Raw genomic sequence first — 20,593 nt, 5'->3', positions numbered from 1 at the left:
ATTTTTCCTTGCTAACAGTGTTTCTATTTCCACAGTAGGATGTGCAATAGGGTCAGTAATTTTTTAAATTAATAAAGACAAAATACAATAGCAGAATTTTGTGATTTTTAGCAATGCTGTAGAAACCCTCAAAATTATAATCCAAAAAAATACACTCGTACAGTAGTCACCTGTAAAACCCATTATTACCAATAAATGGCAGAACAGATCAAGCCCAGTGTTGGAATTCATCCTCTCAAAAGGAATGATGCACGCAAGTAATTTTGACTTGTCCTAGAATTGGTCACGCTTGTTTGACCCATGGGTATTTGATGCCTAGCTCACATGATCCAATCCACTTATGTACAGACCATAGAGTAGTAACATTGAATTAAACATTTTGTGTGAATATCCAAAATATAATTGACAACAAAAGTTACTTACCAGAAAGAATTAAGCACATAAAGGTTATGAATGATGAAGTTAAATCAGTAGAATCAGCAGAGAAAAATTATAATAGCAATAACAAAGTTTCTGACTTTCACAGACTTAACTAAATATAAACCAATGTTACGCTGTTTCATTACTAATGATTTCTACTTGTCACTCACAAGTTGAGCATTTATATGCCATGTCTGAATGGGCAAAAAGCATTACAATTGTTTTTAAATTATATTAGATTTTTCAGGGTTTGGGTGCATTTAACTTTATTTTGACTGAAATTAAAATCTTGATTGTCCTCTTTCTTATACTTTTTAAATGTAAAATTATTTTTGTGTAAGTTACATGTCTTTTATGGGTAAAAGTAAACTTACTGATTTTTCTCTTCCTATAGCCAACCAAATTATTCGGTCTCCTGAAGTGGAGAGAGTCATGCTGAGAGTTGATAGAGGCCTGTATTCTAAGCACAACCCTTATATGGACTCCCCACAAGGAATTGGATATGGTGTCACAATCAGTGCTCCCCATATGGTTAGTATAAGATGCACCAGTGAATTTGATATTACCTCGCACCAGTGAATTTAATATTACCTCATAGATGAATGAACCAATATTTTTTTAGCCTGAACTTACAGAACCATATCATTTCCATTCCAAAGAAATGAATTTTTTTTTTCAATCCCAGGTTGGTCAGTTTTTATTTTTGTTATCAGCAGCATCATCAGTATTGTAGTATGATTTTGTTAGGTTTTACTATAGCAGGGTTTGACGTGAAATGAGTTTTCTGCACTCGTCTGTCCTGTATACTTTCTGCCTCAAGTCCCATGTAGTCCATACCATGCCTCATAATTTTCAGGCATTTATATAGTTCATCATCCTATTACTTAAAAATTTATTGTTTCATAAAAAAAACCATTACTTTTACATAGCATTTCCTGCATCGGCTCAGTGTCATAGGTACTCAACAGAAGAAGCAGATGAAGAATGCCCAGTTCCAGCGGATTGCTCGAGCTTGCTGGTTTCAGTGTCCTAAAAGTAGCCGAGTCATATCGTGTGTTTGTAGCGCTTTCAAGTTTGTCATCCACTTTTAATATTTTGTCTAAGCCAGCTTAGGGTAATTGGTCATCTTCAGTAACTGCCTTACCCTAGATTCATCCCAGTTTTCTGTTTGTTACCCTGATTATTCAGTAGTTTAAGTTTTCATTCATTTAAACTTGGTTAATTCTCTTTACTTGGAGTTTAGGAGTTCCGAACACTTGTGCAGCATCAGTTTATGTAACTGTATGTGTGTGTGTGTGTGTGTATGGTTTCATCCTAATTTTTCTTGTAAAATATGAAACTGCCTGTTCCTTATGATTGATATTTGAATTATCTGTGTGCTATCCCTTTGTGTTCATGTTTGATCAGGCCTTACTATTATTATTATGATTTTAACTGTATACAGTACTTGTATGGGCTTTATTGTGTATAATTGTTTTAAAACTTCTAGTGTTGGGGCAGTCACAGACACATACACACAGCCTTATAGACAAACATGCCTGCCTCAAAAGCCATAATCTCTTCAGCTGATGTCAGTGGCTGCTTTAATGCTAATAGTCTGAATTAAAATTTTATGATTAACTTCACTGAAACTTGTCCCTGTCCTAGGCTAGAGTGCATTGAAAATAGTTGGAGATAGTAAACTCTCAGATACCCTGTATCTCTGTGAAATTTTTTGTTGTATTCATTTAACTTCTCTATTATTCCATTTCCTTTCCTGTTCTTTTTTACTTACTTTACCTTATTGGCCTTTTCACTTGAAGAGCAAGAGAACTCCTCAAAAGCCAATTTGTACGTAATTATCCTTCTCTCTGTTAGTGTCTTAGCATTTTTTCAACACTCGTTAGGCCTTTTTTTCTCGTCAACTTTCTGCTCAAGTGCTGGAGTTTCTAGCAGCAAATGATTGCTTTCATTTTAAGCTGCTTTGGCCCCTTAAGTCACTGTAGGCAAATTGTGCAAAATACAAGTCTTTTGGAGTTACTGATTAAACTTTTTGCTTTCTTTGAGAAATGGGTTCTAGTAATGCTTAATATTAATCCACAAAAGCTTTTAAGTGAATTCTACAAGTCTTAATTAATCAGTTATGTGGTTCTTAGCAGCTTGATCCTTATCACTCAGGTGAAATTTAGGCTGATCACAATAATGGATGCGAATGAAAGTGTTTTGGGAATAATAATTTTTTTATACAGGCCCATTACGTAGGATGTGAGTTCTCACCTCCAACACTGCTGATTTTCCACGAATACCTAATAAATAATGATGCTTGGGATCCTGAGCTTTGACAGCACATGAGCAGTACTACTGCCTAACTACTGTTATCTTTCTTTTCTTTTTATAAGGGACTGAAGCATGTTGGACTACTTTGTGCACATGAAATGGCTAATTGTAAGAACAGTAATAGGTTTGCATGAAGAAAACTTTTATATCAAAATTATTTTTATTTAAAGAACTGCAATTGTTAATACATATTCAATTACTCCAAGAAGAAGCACTACATTGTAGCCCTGTGATAGTAAAGAATTTTGACTCTGTTATCTAGTATTTATATAATTTTATGATTTCAGCATGTGGGTGTAGTTGTTAATTTTATGGTTGTATGAATTTATTTTACGAGAGGTTTATTTAAATTTATCTACCCATTAAATATGCCTCTCTCGCATTGATGACCCTTGTTGAGATAGCAGTTTCTGATGTAAATAAGAGTGTCAAAGTAATTTTAATGTTTTTTCATATGTAGTCGCACATAGACTTATGCAAAAAAAATCTATTTTTGTTTGAGAGCAAGTTTGTGACCACCATGTACCAGGTTAGCTTAGCTAAGCTACAATTTTGAATTGTCTGTTTAACCGCTGTCCACAAAAGTAAAACACTTACGAAATGGGTTTGTATATTAAAAAGCAATAACACTACCCAAAGGATATTTACAGATTTTCAGTATGTTTTTATTCATTTAAATTTTTACATTTTTTTCTTTTACAGCATGCTCATGCACTGGAGTTACTGAGTAATCATTTAAAGAAAGGCAATCGAGCCTTGGATGTTGGCTCTGGAAGTGGCTACTTAACAGCATGTATGGGCCATATGGTAAGCTATTTTCTCATAATTTGCTGTTTATTGAATCCCTGCAATTAGGGAAATGGAAAGCTATATATCTGTGTAGCAAGGGAACTATCCATTACAGTTTATGAAAGTTAAAACATGATTCAAGTTTCAGATGAGGCTTCTTGACAGACAGCTTTTCAGTGATGGGGTCATTGCATCGATCTCTCTCTCTCTCTCTCTGAAATATATATATATATATATATATAATATATATATATATATATATATATATATATATATATATATATATATATATATATATATATATATATATATATACATACTGTATATATATTTTTCAATCTTCATCCTTTACCACAGTGTTTCTCTTGTAATTTCTTGCTTATCACATTTATCACAAAAAACCACTCCAAGGATATAACCCCTTCAGAGAGGGAAACTCATGAGCGGAGAGAGTGAATGAAGTGAAACAGACATAATTCATAGTGCTTTGAAAATATTCACTTCAGAGGGTACTTGATTTGACTACTCCTAGATTCACACAACACTTTGGTGAAAGTTCCCTTTACAACTGTGTCGTGCCTCTTTTGGTGTCCAACATAACAGAAGTAAACATTTTCATGCAGTTTTGAGCCCCAGGGCTTGGTGTTGAAAACCATATACTGCAGAGTTAAAGTTGATGCTGTATTCATACTAATTAAAATCATGTTTTTATCTATGTAGAAAGGCATAGTTAAGTATGGCCAAAGTGAGTACAAAATCTCTTTAAAGGCTGAGCACATTTACAAGAAAATGTAAAATTTTACTTGAGTAGATCTACCTATTATTGGAACAAAAAATGGGAAATATGGGTCTGAAAGCATTGTCTGCTGCAAAAATACATGCTACTGTCATTTGTAATTGGGGAATCACTGTGTGAATGTAAAAAAAAAAAAAAAAAATTAATTCCTGATATCATTCTGGCTTGTAATCAAGAATAAGGGTTGAAGCCCTGACCATTGACCTCACTGTATTGTTGATCAAGGATATGTAGTCAAATCTGCAATGCATGATTCAACAAACATTCAATAATTGATGCATCTTTTTGTCATTTAGAAAATTAATTACACTTGAGATGACTTGAACCTTCTCAGTTCAGCAATGAGTTTCATTCTCTTTGTGCCTGAAAGTAAAACAATGTACTGTAACTCGGTAAAATGTTGGCAGATTCCTTTAACAATGGCATCCAAATAATTGGCATTAACTGAGGAAGGGGAATGAGCACTGTTCCAAGAAAGGGAGGTTTGGTAATACAGTACTTCATATCAACAGCCATCATGAAAACCTGATCAGAAAGGCTCACTTCCATATTTATCATTGAGGGATCTTAGGGTACTGAGAGCATAAGGTAGGGACTGGCTTCTATCTATTCTTTCTTCTTACCCCTTCTGCAGAGCAGCAGCTTGGCATAAGTGTGCCGGACTGGTTTTATATGCAGATGGCTACACAGTTGAGCCAGTCCCACAACTTAGGCATTTAACATGTGACTCCCTTCATTCTTCCTTTTAACAACTAGGGGCAATGGCAGTAGAGCTATATTCTGATCCCCAGATATAGTTGCCTTTAGACACATGCAACCCTTTCAGGTGTAGCACGTGGGTCTCCAATCTTTCCTTACTTGAGCAAGGCTTTTAACCCACCTCTTGCTGGGGTTGTGACATTTCTGGGTAGGTTTCTCAGCATCAAGATGATCTCCTACTTGATGAGTGAGTCTCCTACATAAAAGGAGGTGGCTGCATTTCTGTAGAAACAATTGACAAATTTTTATGACATTTCTGTAGAAAAATTGACTTGTATTTTTCCTTGGTAAACAAAGCAGAGCCTTTTATCACAGTGCCTATGTCAACCACCCTGGTTTGCCCATGAGGCCAAAGGAAGTGCTTGGTGACAAAAGAGGAGAGGGGTAATCCCTTACTCACTCCTATAACCACCAGTTAACTACTTTGTTAACAAGTTCAGTGGCTGTTTCTAGCTTACATTTAAAGCTGCTCTCACTCAAAAGGCTCCAATTTGTATACCTATGAAAAATGTAAATTACTTAAAAAATTTGTAAATTTTATTAGACTTTCCAGTAACTGTTTATATATGTACCAGTGTTTATTCTGTCTGTATACAAATTAATTTTGCTGTTTTTCTTTTTCCCCAAACATATGGCTACTGATGTTTTCAATCCTGCTTAACAAGACTAATATTTTTTTACTTAATTTATTTGACTGCTCATGTTGAATCAGTAATATTATAAATAATACTACTATATCATTGGAAATAATCATAGTAGCATGAGTCCTAAAATAAAAAAAAAACAATTCTTAGTTAAAAACTATGCAGATATATTTATGTAAAAAGTGAAATTACACTGAGAGTTTTCATACAGATTCTTGAATGTTCTCTGTGTAATTTTTCAAAATAAATATTGAGTATTTATATACTGTAGGTACATAACTGTGGATTTGTTTTCTCTAAGAATGTCATTATTATCACAGATTTTCCAAATATGGGCTTGGACTGAATATTAGCTTTGTCTTCTGGTTTCTGTGTATATAGTACATCTGATCGAGGTCTTCATCTACGTCATTTTCCAGATGTTTTGGGGCCTACACAGCATCATCCTGTTTCTTCCATTTCTACTATTTTTTGATCAGCTTCTCATCCATTCTCATCCCATGTCAAATCTTTTTATGATGAGCAAATAAAAATAATAATAATAGAAGTAATATGTTACGCTAACTTCACTTGTTGTATTGATTTTTGCAGGTTGGAGAAACAGGCATAGCAGTAGGCATTGACCATATAAGTGAACTTATCAAGTTTTCCCAAGAAAACATTGAAAAAGATAGTCCTGAACTTTTAACATCAAACACAGTAAAGTTAGTGGGTTAGTATATGCAGACTAGGATTTTTTATTGTGTTTCTTAGTATTTTCATAGAGAATATAGTACTTAAATAAGATATGAAGGTACCTAATACCAAAACACTTGCAATTCAGGTTTGAAAGGTAGGGTGTATATTGAAATGTAATTTAAAATATAAATTTATTTCACACAAACCAATTAATTATAATTGGCCCACATTTGCAGTCTTCAAGGATCATAGAGACTTCCTTCCCAGTTCTGTAGAAAATTGTCTGCAAGCTGGTGGCACTGTGTATGCTTAAAGATCCTAAGGTCATGGACAGGAATGTGCTTTCACTTATGTAGTCTGGGGAATTAGTTGCAAGATATTGATGAGTTTGGGAGGTGGAACTATGATTAGAAGTCGTGGGTTAGTATGAAAAAATTAATGATTTTAACATGTTTCACTTATAGGCTAATTGGACTAAATCTCAAATGAGGCTGTTAGTATCAAGCTACCAAAAGCCCCAGAGGTGGCTGATTTGGAAGAATGATCCAAATGCAAGCTCCTGGGATTGAGACAAGCAATTTACCCAATGCTCTAAGGAAATGGAGTTAGTACTGTACCTGGAAGACCAGAATTGCATCAAAACTAAGTTATTAACTGCAATTTAAAAATCACTTATGAACGTAAGTTGGTTTAGATAAAGCTGGCCCTGTGTCATTCCAGGCCCTTGCTTAAAGACAGATTGTAAGTAGGGTAAAGTGTGACAGGAAGTAGAGACCTTTTAAGAACTTTTGTATTCTACCCAACCAACAGAGACCAGGAATGGGTAGGAAGAAACATAGCAAGGGAACATAGTCATCCATATTTAGAGAGGAAAACTCTGGAAAGTTCATGTCTTGAGGGATATAAAGAAAAGAGAGAAGAGGACAAAGGTGATGAAGGTAATGAATGTGCCAATCCTTAGCTAAAACAGGTACAACACTGCCCAAGTTGATGTGAAGATTTCACTAAAAGGGCAGGTATAAAATACTCTCTTATTGATTGGAGAAGAACTATGTTGTATCTCAAAATTGTCGTAAATCAATGTATTTATCTTTAAAATAAGTATGGCAAATGAATGCAATATGAGCTTCTCTGGTTTTATATAGAATTTTGTATTTAATAGCTAATGTAGTGATAAAGTACAGTATAATTTAAGCAAAATGGCTTCATACAACAGAGTATTAACAAAAAATACAAAGCCTACGGTAAATGGCATAGATTACCATACTTGAGCTCGTTATTTAAAGGACATCTATATAAGGGCTTGAAAATTTCAGCAACCCGAGTTGACACTGGAAAGAGATATACAGTACAATACTACTCTGCGATTGTTGTAATCAACATTTAAACAACTTTTTAGGGCAGGCACACTTCTCCACCTTTCTGGGAATATATTTCAAAAGCTAAATTTATGTGTTCTCAGACTGGATGAAAGTACCTTCAACTACATTTTAAATAATAATAGAAAGTCCATCATGCCCTTTTCCACCATACTGTTCACTGAATAAAGAATACATTGAGAACTGGCACAGGATGTTAAATATAAAAACCAGAATGTCCACTGAATGGTACTTAGCCTCAGGTGTCCCATAATGTAATGCAGCTTTGTCCATAGTGTTGGTTAACCATTAACCATCATTAGCTAGTGGGGAAGGGGGGTGTGTGATAGAGGAAAGATGAGGATTTTACTTTTAATTCATCAAAGGTGTGATCCAGTTATTTGTTGCAGCTCTGTTTTCAAATATTTGGCTATACCATGTCTCAAATTTTTGTTTGAGTTCCCTTCTCTTTTCCTCCCTCTTGCATATGTATGTGTAACACTGTTATGCATCTGTGCACTGATTTTTTTTATAGATGAGTTTAATGTCATGAATATCTGCCCAAGTTGATGTAAAGATTTCACTAAAAGGGCAGGTATAAAATACTCTCTTATTGATTAGAGAAGAACTATGTTGTACCTCAAAATTGTCATAAATCAATGTTTGTTTTTATTCTTCTTCCAATAGTGGACATTCCTTCCTGCTGAACTTGCTCATCAAGTAAATAGTTACTTGGTTTGATCCTTAAGACTGTGTGTGCATTTTAATAATAATAATAATAATAATAATAATAATAAATAATTAATAAATAATAATTAATAAATAATAATAATTAATAATAATTAATAATATTAATTAATAATAATAATAATAATACAGAAAACTAGGAAACACATGACAATACACAAAGCACTACACCCAAGACCAAATATAGACAGACTATACATAACACGAAAGGAAGGGAGGAGAGGGCTACTAAGGACTGCATCAACATCAAGAGCAGAGCACTGGGCAATATCTGAAAACCAGTGAAGATGAGTGGCTAAGGAGTGCATGGGAAGGACGACTGATAAAAGTAGACAAAGACCCAGAAATATACAGAGACAGGAGAATGAAAAACATAACAGTGGAATGGCACTGCAAACCATTGCACGGACAGTACGAGACAGACTAAAGAACTGGCCAGTGATGAAACGATGGCAATGGCTACAGAGGGGAGAACTAAAGAAGAAAACAGAAGGAATGCTAACAGCAGCACAAGATCAGGCCCTAAGAACCAGATACAGGTTGACCATCACTAATCCGGCATCATTGGGACCTGGAGGGTGCCGGATTAGCCATTTATTAGGCTAGAATACACGAAACCCAGTAGCTAAGCACCTCATCTTAGAATTAAAATATCCCATAAACCAGTACAAGTTGGTTAATAAAGAAAAGACAATTATCAAATACAGGTAGTGCTCGAGTTACGATAATTTGACTTACGATATTTCAAGTTTAAGATGGGGTTAGCAATTAATACCGGTATGAAAATATTTAGGAAATATTTTTAGATTTCGTGCAGGCTCAGGCAGCAGGTACAATCAGGCAGCGAGAGAGACCAACTTACTATAGAAAAACTTCTTTTCCTCCATCTCTTTATTCCATCTGCTAGTTAAAAAAGTAAAAGAGAATGATAAAAGTATTGTTAGTAACGTTATACTCTTGTGTAAATGTGTACAGCCATAAACAACTGAACGGGAAACTGTTGTTTTGCTAATAATCGTATCGGATAACAACTGTTTTACTTGTATTTCAACCATCGTACGGTAATACACAATTACTGTAGTTATGTTACAAATGACATTAAGTACTGTACAATGGGACTGATATATTTTTTACACTATACCCTTATTCACTTTGGAGAAAAGATTGGCAGGGAAATATACTGCTATAGTAACTTTAAGCTGTAAGTTGTAGCTGAAGCTGAGAAAACAATGTTCAAGCTGCTAATGACTATAAATTATCGTGCATCGGCAACATGGATGAAACTCGACCATAAATAAAACTGGAGAGAATGTATTTTAATCAAAACTGCTGGGCACCAAAGAATACAAATTAATACTGTTTTCACGCCGATAAAAGATAAATACGTAAAGCTCGTATTATGATGAAATCAAGAGAAAATAGCGAACGGAATCTTGATATTTGTTACACAAAACAAACACGCTCCCAAAACGGCCAGCCGAGATTCCCACGAACATCATATACAGTATTAACGAAAAAAATAGCTAAATTAATTTCAGAACGAGACGTATTTAAGTTATATTTCGACTTAAAGACACTTCGTATAACGAAAAATATCCGTGTCCCAAATAAATAAAGTATCCATATTCATTTACACTAACTAGAAGCAAGAAAAGCGCTTTGAACTTAGTTAAATGCAGCGAAATAAACACTGCGATATCGACTCCCAAAACAAAACATTGATCGCAATTTGTAATACAAAAGCAATATGAGAATATACGCAATTGGAAACAATGTAGTAAAGCATAACTTTTAAAAGATCCAAGAAAAAGATGCACATTCATTATGTTGATGTTTGTATTATACTGTTAATATGTGAATAGAGTTCAGTATAATGTAGGCTAGGCTACCAGTTTGTTGATGCAGCACACTGCGCCACCAAATTGAAGCGTCGGCGGCGAAGTTAGCGCAGCGACCCGGGAAATTTGAAAATTAGTGCAGAAACAGAAATTACTCTAGCCGAAATTTGTGCTGGATTACTGATTGTTCCGGACTACTGATTGCCGGAATAGTGATGGTCAACCTGTATGTTCAAAGAACAATAGATGGAAATAACATCTTACCCATATGCAGGAAGTGCAATATGAAGGGCGAGACCATAAACCACATAGAAAGCAAATGTCAGGCACTTGCACAGAACCAGTACAAAAAAGAGGCATGATTTAGTGTGAAAAGCCCTTCACTTGAGCCTGTTCAAGAAACGCCAGCTAGCTTGCAGTAATAGGTGGTACGAACACCAACCTGAGGGAGTGATGGAAAACAATCAGGCAAAGATCCTCTGGGACTATGGTATCAGAACAGATAGGGTGATACGTGCAATAGACCAGACCTGACGTTGATTGACAGAATCAGGAAGGGAGTATCACTCATTGATGTCACAATACCATGGGACACCAGAGTAGATGAGAAAGAAAGAGAAAAAATTTATAAGTATCAAGACCTAAAAATAGAAATAAAAAGGATATGGGATAATCCAGTGGAAATTGTATCCTTTATCATAGGAACACTACGCATGATCCCAGGATCCTTGAAAAGGAATCTGGAAAAACTAGATGCTGAAGTAGCTCCAGGACTCATGCAGAAGAGTGTGCTACTAGAAACAGCGCACATACTGGGAAAAGTAATGGACTCCAAGTGATGGACTCCTAAGGAGGCAGGATGTAACCAGGAACCCCACATTATAAAAACCACCCAGTCAAATAGGATGACTGTGATAGACCACTAATAATAATAATACAATGTTTTTCAGTTTCAGTCGATTGTTCCAGTTTTCTGCTTGCAATAATAGCCTAAACTTGCTTCCTCTTGGTTCATACAGTATCTCTCTTTGTAGTACATTAGTTGTTTCTGGCAATTGTTGCATAATTGGTCTTTGGTTATACAACAGTTAGCATAGCTAAGAATAATGAACAACAGTCAAGGGTTGGAAGCAGAGATGTTTTGTGGACTCAAAAAAATTACCATATCGTTTATTAACGGGGACTTAATTAGTTTTTTACAAAATGGAATTTGGGAAGAAAGCTCATTTTTATGATGTAAAATGATAAAAATATTTGATAGTTTGTCAGACCTATGGGTATTGAATTACATCTGTAATCAGTGTTGATGTGGGATGTTAAATTTAGATCCAAATTACCTGGATAGAGTTTTGAAATAACTTTAACATGTTGTTAAATGGTTACAGTAATTATAGTTTTGCTATATTGTATTCCTCTTACAAATTGTAGTGATTCATCTCTTATATGCAGGTGAATGTATGTGTAAATTTTTTTCACAGTGGGAGATGGTCGTTTGGGTCACCCAGAGGAGCAGCCATACAATGCCATTCATGTGGGAGCTGCTGCTCCCACATTACCGCAGGCTTTAGTGGATCAACTTGCTCCTGGTGGAAGGCTCATCATTCCCATTGGTCCTGAAGGAGCTAACCAAAACCTTGAACAGGTACTCTTGTCATTCTGGCTGGTAAAAGACATTTTTATTTATCGTACACTGAAGTTGTTGTTATCATGGACAAAAATATTAGTGGTTTCACAGTAAATCTATGAATCTTTAATAGACAAATTTAACTACAGACCAGCAAGGTCCCATTAACTCATTCTCTTTCCATACTTAACAGATTGACAAACTTGAAGATGGAAGCATTAAGCGGCAAGTCCTGATGGGTGTTATCTATGTTCCCTTAACTGACAAGGATTATCAGTGGCCAGGCAGGTTAGTCAGAAAATGGATGGCTAAGTTAAAAGCACGAAAAGAACTAGAGGAAAAAAATAGTACTGGGAAGGAGGAGGAGTAATATAGAATATTAACATTCTCTCTAGATTAAAAACATAAGTTGTTGTAATTAACTGTTTAATAGCATTGGTACTAGTAAGTTATCATAATCAAGGAAGAAGTTACTAGTCATATTACTAAATATCGCAGCTAATGGTGCTGATAGGTTTTATTTGTTGGTATTGTATATATGATACAGTGTATATTGGGCAACTTTGCTGATTTACTGCCACTGACTGCAATATGTTGCATGTAGTGCATGTTTAATTGTAATGTATTGATTTACATTGCTGTTATTGGCTTGAGAATCCTACGTCCCCCTTCCCCAATGTTCATACTTGATAAATAGAGGATTTCTGCACATGCTGGTTTTGATATGTATTTATCGGTACTTAATTATTTAAGTATTGTCCTTCATACTATCTCATAAAGATTGTGTAAGGAATAATATTCTTCCTAGGTTGCTTTAGGGCATTTAATTTATTATGAATGGCACTTAAATGCAGAGAAAAAAGAATATTTTCTAAGGATGGACCATAGAAGAATTGCCACAATTAGAATGTGTTTATATGTTTGTCTTACAAATGGCAGCAGAGTTTAGTTAGTGAATGAAATCTTGGGGTCTATCAGAGAATGTTAGTAATGTCTACACAGTAGACAGGCCTTGTATTTATATATACCTATACCTTAATGCCTGAAAAGTTAAAAGAGCAAGAATGCCAAAATCCACTTTACACATGAAATAAACTTTTATGTTTGGTTCTTCTAGGATTTTAAACCACCAGGAAACTGGCACACCTACCTCCTCGTTTCCACTTCATCATAAATTTGAAGATTGCTTTTTGTCTCTCAGGCTACCTTACACTTGCCTTTTGAAAATCAAAGTAGGGTTTAAAGCTGTGTTTGTAGGAATTTGATCCATGACAGAGAATATTTAGTAAGGAGATGCTTTACTGAATGAATGTATTGCATAAGTGTGTGTTGCTTTCATGTAAGTAATGAATTGGAACATTATCATCTTCAAAACAATCTAGCCGATCTAATTCCGAAAGTTTATTTCATCAAAACTTATGTATGTATACCCTATATTGCAGTCCACAATGTTTCCTTTTTTTTTTTTTTTTTTTGCCAGACTCAAGACAAAGAAAAAGACAGTACATATGCCCCCCTAGACCCTCAGATATGTCCCCCTAGACCCTCAGATATTTATTAACTAACATCACTTATTGTAGTCCTGCAGTGGTGTCCAGTCCTTCCAACATTCTTTGTATTTTGTTTGTTTTTTAGTAAGTCTTTGTTTTTTGGTTATTAGTGTTGACTGAACTAAGTTGTGATGGTTGCTTTTCTCAGTACCTGAAAATATATTATTGCTTTGTTATTTTGAATATAAATTAATTATGTGTCTCTTGGTGTTGAGATACTGCTGAGGACAGATTGGTATTTTGCTATCTTAGCACTGTAATTTTTTGTGTGAATTTATGTTTTCTCTGTATATTTGTTGAGCTGATCCTTTAGCAGAAGTAAAGGCAGTCTTCACCCTCACAATATTAATTTTCTTGTGATTGACCCTGGTTTTCAGATTATTTTTCCCAGGCAATTTTTACTAGAAGCAGGGGTAGTCACATGGCAGGTCATATGCCATCAACAAGGATACATTTTTATGTTCCCATCTCAGAAATGAATATTTCTCCTTCACTGATGAGTGCCAGAAATGCTGAGGCTTGGTCATGTTATGTGAAGACAATGGATGTGTTTTAGTGACAAGAGTTGGATGGGATATTGGCTGTGCCATTCTCAGTGGTAGGTTCTCCTTCCTCTTCTTTGCAGGCAGTTGGTAGGAGATCCTTCAGGACCAAGCTAAGCTGAGCCATTCCATTAATCCCAAGGCCCTCTAACAGAAGACTTCTGAAGTAAGGATTTTTATCATGGAGTCTATGGCAACTTTATGTTATATTTATGAAGAGGACTGGCACTTGCGACTGGCAGAGATCTTTCGTGATAATGGCAGAAGTTCATCCAAGTATTTCCAACTGCCTTTAGCAGCTTTGACATGGGCTGTGAGACTAAAGCTTCATGCCCCTTTCTCTGAATTGTAAGAGTATGTTAAGGAAGGCCTTCACTGTTTTCATAAGATGATTAAGCCTTCATTGTTTTCATAACATGATGTAAATAAAAAGGTCACACTGGGTGAATACTGGCATGTAAGTCATCACAAGAAGGAATGACCAATCACAGTCATGGTGAGAACAAGTCAACTTGATTACTGCCAAGATAGTCCTTGTTAGGTAGCCCTGTGGGATTCAGTCATGGTCTAGGTTATGTAAGCATCATTATCAGACAGTCAGTCTACAGCAACCAGGACCCTTGACCTTTTGGCTTCTGTCATGGGTTGTCAGTGAAGGTCAGGTACCAAGCAATCATCCTCAAGACCAAATATCAGCCAGTAACAGTTACTGGTTAGTTATTGCCATATTATATTTTATTTGTTTGTATGCAGAACAAACCTGGGTCCTAACTTAAGGATAATTTAAGAAATTTTGTCAGAATTATCTGGCTAAGTATTTAGAAATTTAACTCGGTTGTTCTTAACAGTTGTCTTGCTAAGAAAATAAGTAAATAATAATATAATTATAATAATAATAATAATAATTATTTCTACCTCACATCTGGATTGAACCCAGGACTCTGAAGTGAAAGCCAATGGCTTATTTGATAGGATTCTTGGGTTTAACTTGAGATGCCTGGGTTCTGTCCAAATATGAAGTAGGAATATTTTTTCCACTGCGCAAGTGATTGTGTGTTGATTTCCACCATAGGCACTCAGAAGGGATAATCTGAATGAAATGCTATCATTTGAGTCACTAGTATGCTGGAAAGTGAAGTACAGCAATCCTTCAATCATCCGGATTGTGAGTATCTGGAACTCGACATTATCTGACATACCCGGACCTGGAATCAAGGCCCCAAGGTATATTGTGTACCATATATAAATTTTTTAAAATTTGAAAAATCACTCTCTGATGGTTGGCAGTGCTGCATGGCCTTAGTAAAATGTTCGTAACTACTTAAAACTCAAACAGACTGAGAAAGGGTTTTGGGAGGTGGAAAAGGCCTCAAAAAGTTTCCTAGGTGGGGGTGGGTCAGATGGCTTGGTACCATGGGGGAGAAGGGGAAGTAAGGCTGTGTAGAGAAGGTTGTTTTGAAAGGTGGGTGGAGCTGGGGAGCAGTTTCCCAGGCTGGGAGCGGGTGGGGATGCAGCATTGGAAGGGTGAAGAGGGCTAGGTAGATGTCTGACATGATACAGTTTGTTTTGTTTCTTGTTGCTATGCTTATGACTTTTTTATTTATATTTTATGGTATTCTCGTTTATATTTTTACTGTAATTTTTCATTTTTTTATTTTTGCAACCCAAAAGATAAATGCAATCGTGTGCATAGAGACAAGAGAGAGAGAGAGAGAGAGAGAGAGAGATGAAATATCAACAGTAATAATTCTCTTATGTACTGTCATGATGTGTGTGGTAATCATACTTAGAGTCAATTAAACTTTTAATGAAATATTACACTGTAAACCAAGCAAGCAAAAAAAAAAAAAAAAAAAATGGCAAACATGATACCTTGCTAAGAAACAGACACAAATGTACACTGTGTAGAAAGTTGTTAGAGCCTGTTTCATGTTGTTACGCTTATGATTTTTTTTTTTTTTACACTATTCTCATTTATATTTTTACTGTATTTTCTCATTTTTTTCATTTTTAAAACCCAAAAGATAAAAGCAATCATGTGTAGGGTATGGGGGAGAGAGAGAGAGAGAGAGAGAGAGAGAGAGAGAGAGAGAGAGAGAGAGAGAGAGAGAGAGAGAGAGAGAGAGAGAGAGAACAGTAAGATGAAGCATAGAGTCAACTAAACTTATGATGAAATATTTTAAGAAAAATGGCAAATGCACTAAGGAACACAAACATGAATGCACAAATTTTGTAGAGGCATTGAAAGGAACACAAACACGAATGCACACATTTTGTAGACATTAACTCAATATATGAAAAGCCACATGTAGATATATGTAAACATCATTAATTCCAATAAAACAAAAAGATCAACTACTTTATAGTAGTGTTCTTAAAATTACTTGGAACAGTCATTGAGATATGCCACATTTACTAAAGATGTAAACACAGGATGTTGTAATATAGTACATGAACAAACTTCATTTTCGGTAGATTGTACTAGGCTAGGCTTACAAACAAGATTACCAAACTTGTGGCGTATGTAACAGTTCATAACCATCTGTTATAATTAACAACCACTTACCAAAGAACTGACATAACAACATTGAGTATGACATAAACAAACGAATCAGGAAGCAGCTATTTTGTGATTTTGAGGGATTTTACTCTAGCATAAAAAAATATGTTAGTTTACCTTCTATACATGTTGTATTTATGTATAAAAATAAAAATAATATTTCCAGTAATACATTCATTTCTTTTAACAACTAAAAGATTTTCTGCTACTTCTTTCATTAGTAGGCTCAATCAGTGATTCTGAGAACATAAACAATAGCCATAGCAAGTGGAGACTGACTGGTTTTTTTATATATATATTATGATCATGATATAATATGATGATAATACAGTATAAATGGATTTAGTAAGTAAAATGTCGGTTTCTTTACCATTACCTTTGTCTTAAATACAGCTGTAATAGCCTATTTGACATATACAAATGGACACTATGAGTGTAATACACAGCCTAGTTCAATACAAATGGACACTATGAGTGTAATACACAGCCTAGTTCAATACAAATGGACACTATGAGTGTAATACACAGCCTAATTCAATAGTTCACACATACGTACATAGTTTGTATCTCGTGTATGGTAATACAATACGGTAACAACTGATAAGAAAGTTGCTCTATAAAAATACATTAATGGTCATAAAACCATGGTAGGCTGTGGGTAAACACAGATAGGCTACCTAGCTACTGAATTGTGTCATTTACAAGAGAGAGTGAGAAAAAGAAGGGGTTATATTTTTTCAGTCTCTTTATGCAGTATATTTTGTTACATACAGTATATGGGGAAAAGGTAGATAATTACCTTTAGCATAAATTTTTCAGTTTAAAGTGTGATGGGAGTTGTTTATAAGCATATTGAGTGCTTGCAGTTGTGGTATTGATAAAACTAGGTAAGAAAGGGTACAGAATTGCCCTGAACATCCCCTACATTTTTTTACTCGCCCTTATCTGAATTTCGCATTATCCTGCTGGCCCGTAGCTCTGTTAATCCAGTGTATTACTGTAAAATGCACTGGTATGCAAGGTGTGTAGTTTTCCCCTGGTAATTCCTTAGGTTCTGTATAAGTACAGACAGTCCCTACTTACCGGTGCATTGGTTAACGGCATTTCGGTGTTACGGTGCTTGCTAGCGATGTCATTAATCGGATTTTCGTTGCTGATGTCTGGTTAACGGCGCCATTAACCAGGATTTTCGGCTCTATTATCGCTGGTTTTTGGTTAGTAGCAATTTTCAGTTACTGCTTAGCTGGGAATAGAACCCCCTGCTGTTAACTGGGGACTGTACTTAGGTTCCAACTTCATTTATGACTTATGTGGCTCATTTGGCAACACCCTTGGCTTTCAGCCAAAAGACTTGGGTTTGATCTTGGTGTGAGGTAGAAATCTGTTTGTGTGCAATTTACTTGTTTGTATTGATTCGGTAATAATAAGAGTAGCCTAAACAATGTCTGCCTATGTTGTGTCTGTAAAGATGAGAATGGAATAATCCAGAAAGCACTTGAGATCACTTGCTTCTTTAGGAATTTCATTGGCAGTGTTGTCAGCAAACAGGAGTAAGCTTTGGAGAACGCTGAATTTTTTTTCAACTTACAGGTACATTACATTTTCTTGATCTCATTCATGGTTTCTTTTAAGTAACCAACAACAGAGAGTTATCATTATTGAAATTATTTTTTTATTTAACAGGGATTTTTAATGGATCATTAGTTGGTGCTTAGTGGAATAAGAGAATGAACTTGGAGGACAATTTCTTACCTCACTCCCATTCCACGATTTGCTTCACATAGGTATCACTGTACTATACTTAATCATTCTGAGTATTTGACAATATCTGTACTTAATGTTTTTTGCTTCAAGCATTCTTGTTATATAGTTTCATTGTCATCAGTTTCCAAGGATCTCATCTTTTTGAAAAGATTGCTCAAAGTGGTGTTTCCTTGACCATAGGAATATTAATTAGTAATTAGGGGATCAGGTAAGAAATCCTATTTAGCTTATTTCCATAAGCTGCATTTCAACAAAGAATTTCTGCTATTGCCCTTAGTGCTTTCACCTCAAGAGTAAATAACTTGTGCGGGCTGTTTATTTTGCCCAGTCAGCATCCCCATACAGTTACGTTACCAGGCTGTCACACTGCTCAACACCTGAGGTTTGCCACTTTCTCATCTAGTGATGAGAAGACTTTGAAGGGAGCATGTCACAGTTGCAGAAAGATATGGACAGCTATCTACAGCCTTTTGAAGTAATAGGTCTTTCTTAAGGGATAAGTGTTGTAAGGTGCATCAAAAAGAGGGTGGTAACTGTACAGCTTTCTTCCACTATCCAAAGCAGAACAATCCTCTTTTGCCAGTAAACTTCCCAAAGTGAAAAAACAATAACCATTAATTTATCTGGGAAAATTTTTCACATTATCAGACCCCTAAACTAATGTTCCAAATCTTGCAATGTGTGAATTGTAAACCTAATTAAACCTACAACAGCACTAACATACTGTATATTAAAAGCCAGAATATCATAAATATATAGCCTAAATAAAGTAAAACTATATGGATGGTATGCTGTAGTTCTACTTAAACAAAACTGGGAAGACAGTGAGCAGCTGAGAGGTGATGGTGTTAAAAAACATTCATGGATTAAATAAATGTTGTTTCTCTTGAAAAATTTTTTTGAAGATTATTTCCAAGTTATTTATAGCCTCAAATACATTGCTGCCATTGTTTCAGCGGCCCCAGATTGCCTAAACAACTCGGTCAGTGAGCACCATCACTGAGGAGTTTTCTGGATTACTAAGTACAAATAGCATTTGTTTTTCTAGTGCTGGTAATGTTTTTGTAATGTGTTTTGTGTGTCAGTATCATATTGAAATTGAAACTTTCTGGATGTTCCCATTCCTCTACACTTGTACCTGCCTCTCCTGAGCTGCCACTGGCAGTTCCAGACCATCACCAGAAGTGCCAGCTGTTGTTCCAAAATTTTGTCTCAAAATGAAAATAACATAGCTCAGCCAAAAATCTGCAACCTGGGTCACTTGATGTTGAAAATTTCGGGCCAGTTAGAGTTGCATGTCTCCAGGGAAATCCAGACTCTGTCTTCAGAATCATTCTACCCGGAATTCATTCACCTCCTGGAGAAACACCCATTGGATTACAACGTATTCGTAAATTCTTAAAGACTCCAGGATTGTGTGAAGCCATCTTTAGCTCCTGAACGGATTCCTGTCGGATCCGCATCCCTTCAAGAATGTGGGCTTCCCCCCGAAGAAACCTTTGAAGCCTTTTGTCTCCAGGAAGGACCAGAAGCCTTCAGAATTCCTAGAAGCCTTTTGAATTCATCTCCAAGAATGTGGGCTTTCCCAGTTCTTGCACAGTACTAAATAACAGAGTTATATGGAGAAGAAATCAGATATGAAAGGCTTCAAAGAGCCTGGAGATTATCTTGAAGCCTTCTGAAGCCCAAGAAGCCTCCAAAATTCCCAGAACCCTTCAGAATTTCCAGAAGCCTTTCAGAATTCATAGAAGCCTCTGGAATTCCCAGAAGCCTCCAGACACGCTAACAGAGGCAGAAAGGCAGGCAAGGAAATTTATAGATGGAGGGGTTCTGGAATTGGTATATTGGTTTCTGCTTTTCAGTAGTTTTGCAGATGGTACTCTCTATAGCCATGTCACCAGTTACAGCATAGTCTCACTTCTAAGAATTATTCAGGTCTGAAGGAACTTGAAGCCTTGGCTCATCATCATTGAGGACAAGATCCTATTTACTTGCCTTGCTACAAGGTGAAACCATATAACTAATGTTTTCAAACCATAGCCCAAGCTGCTGTCTCTGCACTATGGCCTACCACATTTTTTGGTTCAGGATCCCCTGCCTTAGAGTATGCACATTTAGGCTATTTTCCTTTGATTATTTTGTAGCTTTAATTTTTTATTGGTTTATTTGTACAGCATATAGTTTTATGTATTGACATTTTAGGTTATT

At 35.7% G+C, this 20,593-nt stretch overlaps 2 protein-coding genes across 15 annotated transcripts in view; one reads left to right on the top strand and one right to left on the bottom strand.

Moving 5' to 3' along the window:
- LOC136849227 (DNA mismatch repair protein Msh3-like) overlaps nt 1-20,593 on the bottom strand; it is a 95,209-nt gene that overhangs the window by 48,179 nt on the left and 26,437 nt on the right. The gene's annotated exons all lie outside the window — the stretch shown is intronic.
- Nucleotides 1-20,593, top strand: part of LOC136849228 (protein-L-isoaspartate(D-aspartate) O-methyltransferase-like) — a 37,327-nt gene that overhangs the window by 11,431 nt on the left and 5,303 nt on the right. For 12 of the 14 annotated variants that reach the window (XM_067122456.1, XM_067122453.1, XM_067122452.1 and 9 more), the window contains exons 3-7: nt 815-951; nt 3,439-3,543; nt 6,316-6,436; nt 11,824-11,987; nt 12,163-12,257. In XM_067122456.1, the coding sequence (XP_066978557.1) occupies nt 815-951; nt 3,439-3,543; nt 6,316-6,436; nt 11,824-11,987; nt 12,163-12,257 (622 nt within the window). Of the gene's footprint in view, nt 1-814; nt 952-3,438; nt 3,544-6,315; nt 6,437-11,823; nt 11,988-12,162; nt 12,258-14,144; nt 14,291-20,593 lie in introns of those variants that run through there. The other 2 variants (XM_067122451.1, XM_067122446.1) reach the window with 2 other exon arrangements.

The sequence above is a fragment of the Macrobrachium rosenbergii genome, chromosome 20 (genome assembly GCF_040412425.1).
Source record: "Macrobrachium rosenbergii isolate ZJJX-2024 chromosome 20, ASM4041242v1, whole genome shotgun sequence".
In the NCBI taxonomy this organism is placed as follows: domain Eukaryota; kingdom Metazoa; phylum Arthropoda; class Malacostraca; order Decapoda; family Palaemonidae; genus Macrobrachium; species Macrobrachium rosenbergii.
This window is presented reverse-complemented; position numbering and strand designations above follow the sequence as displayed.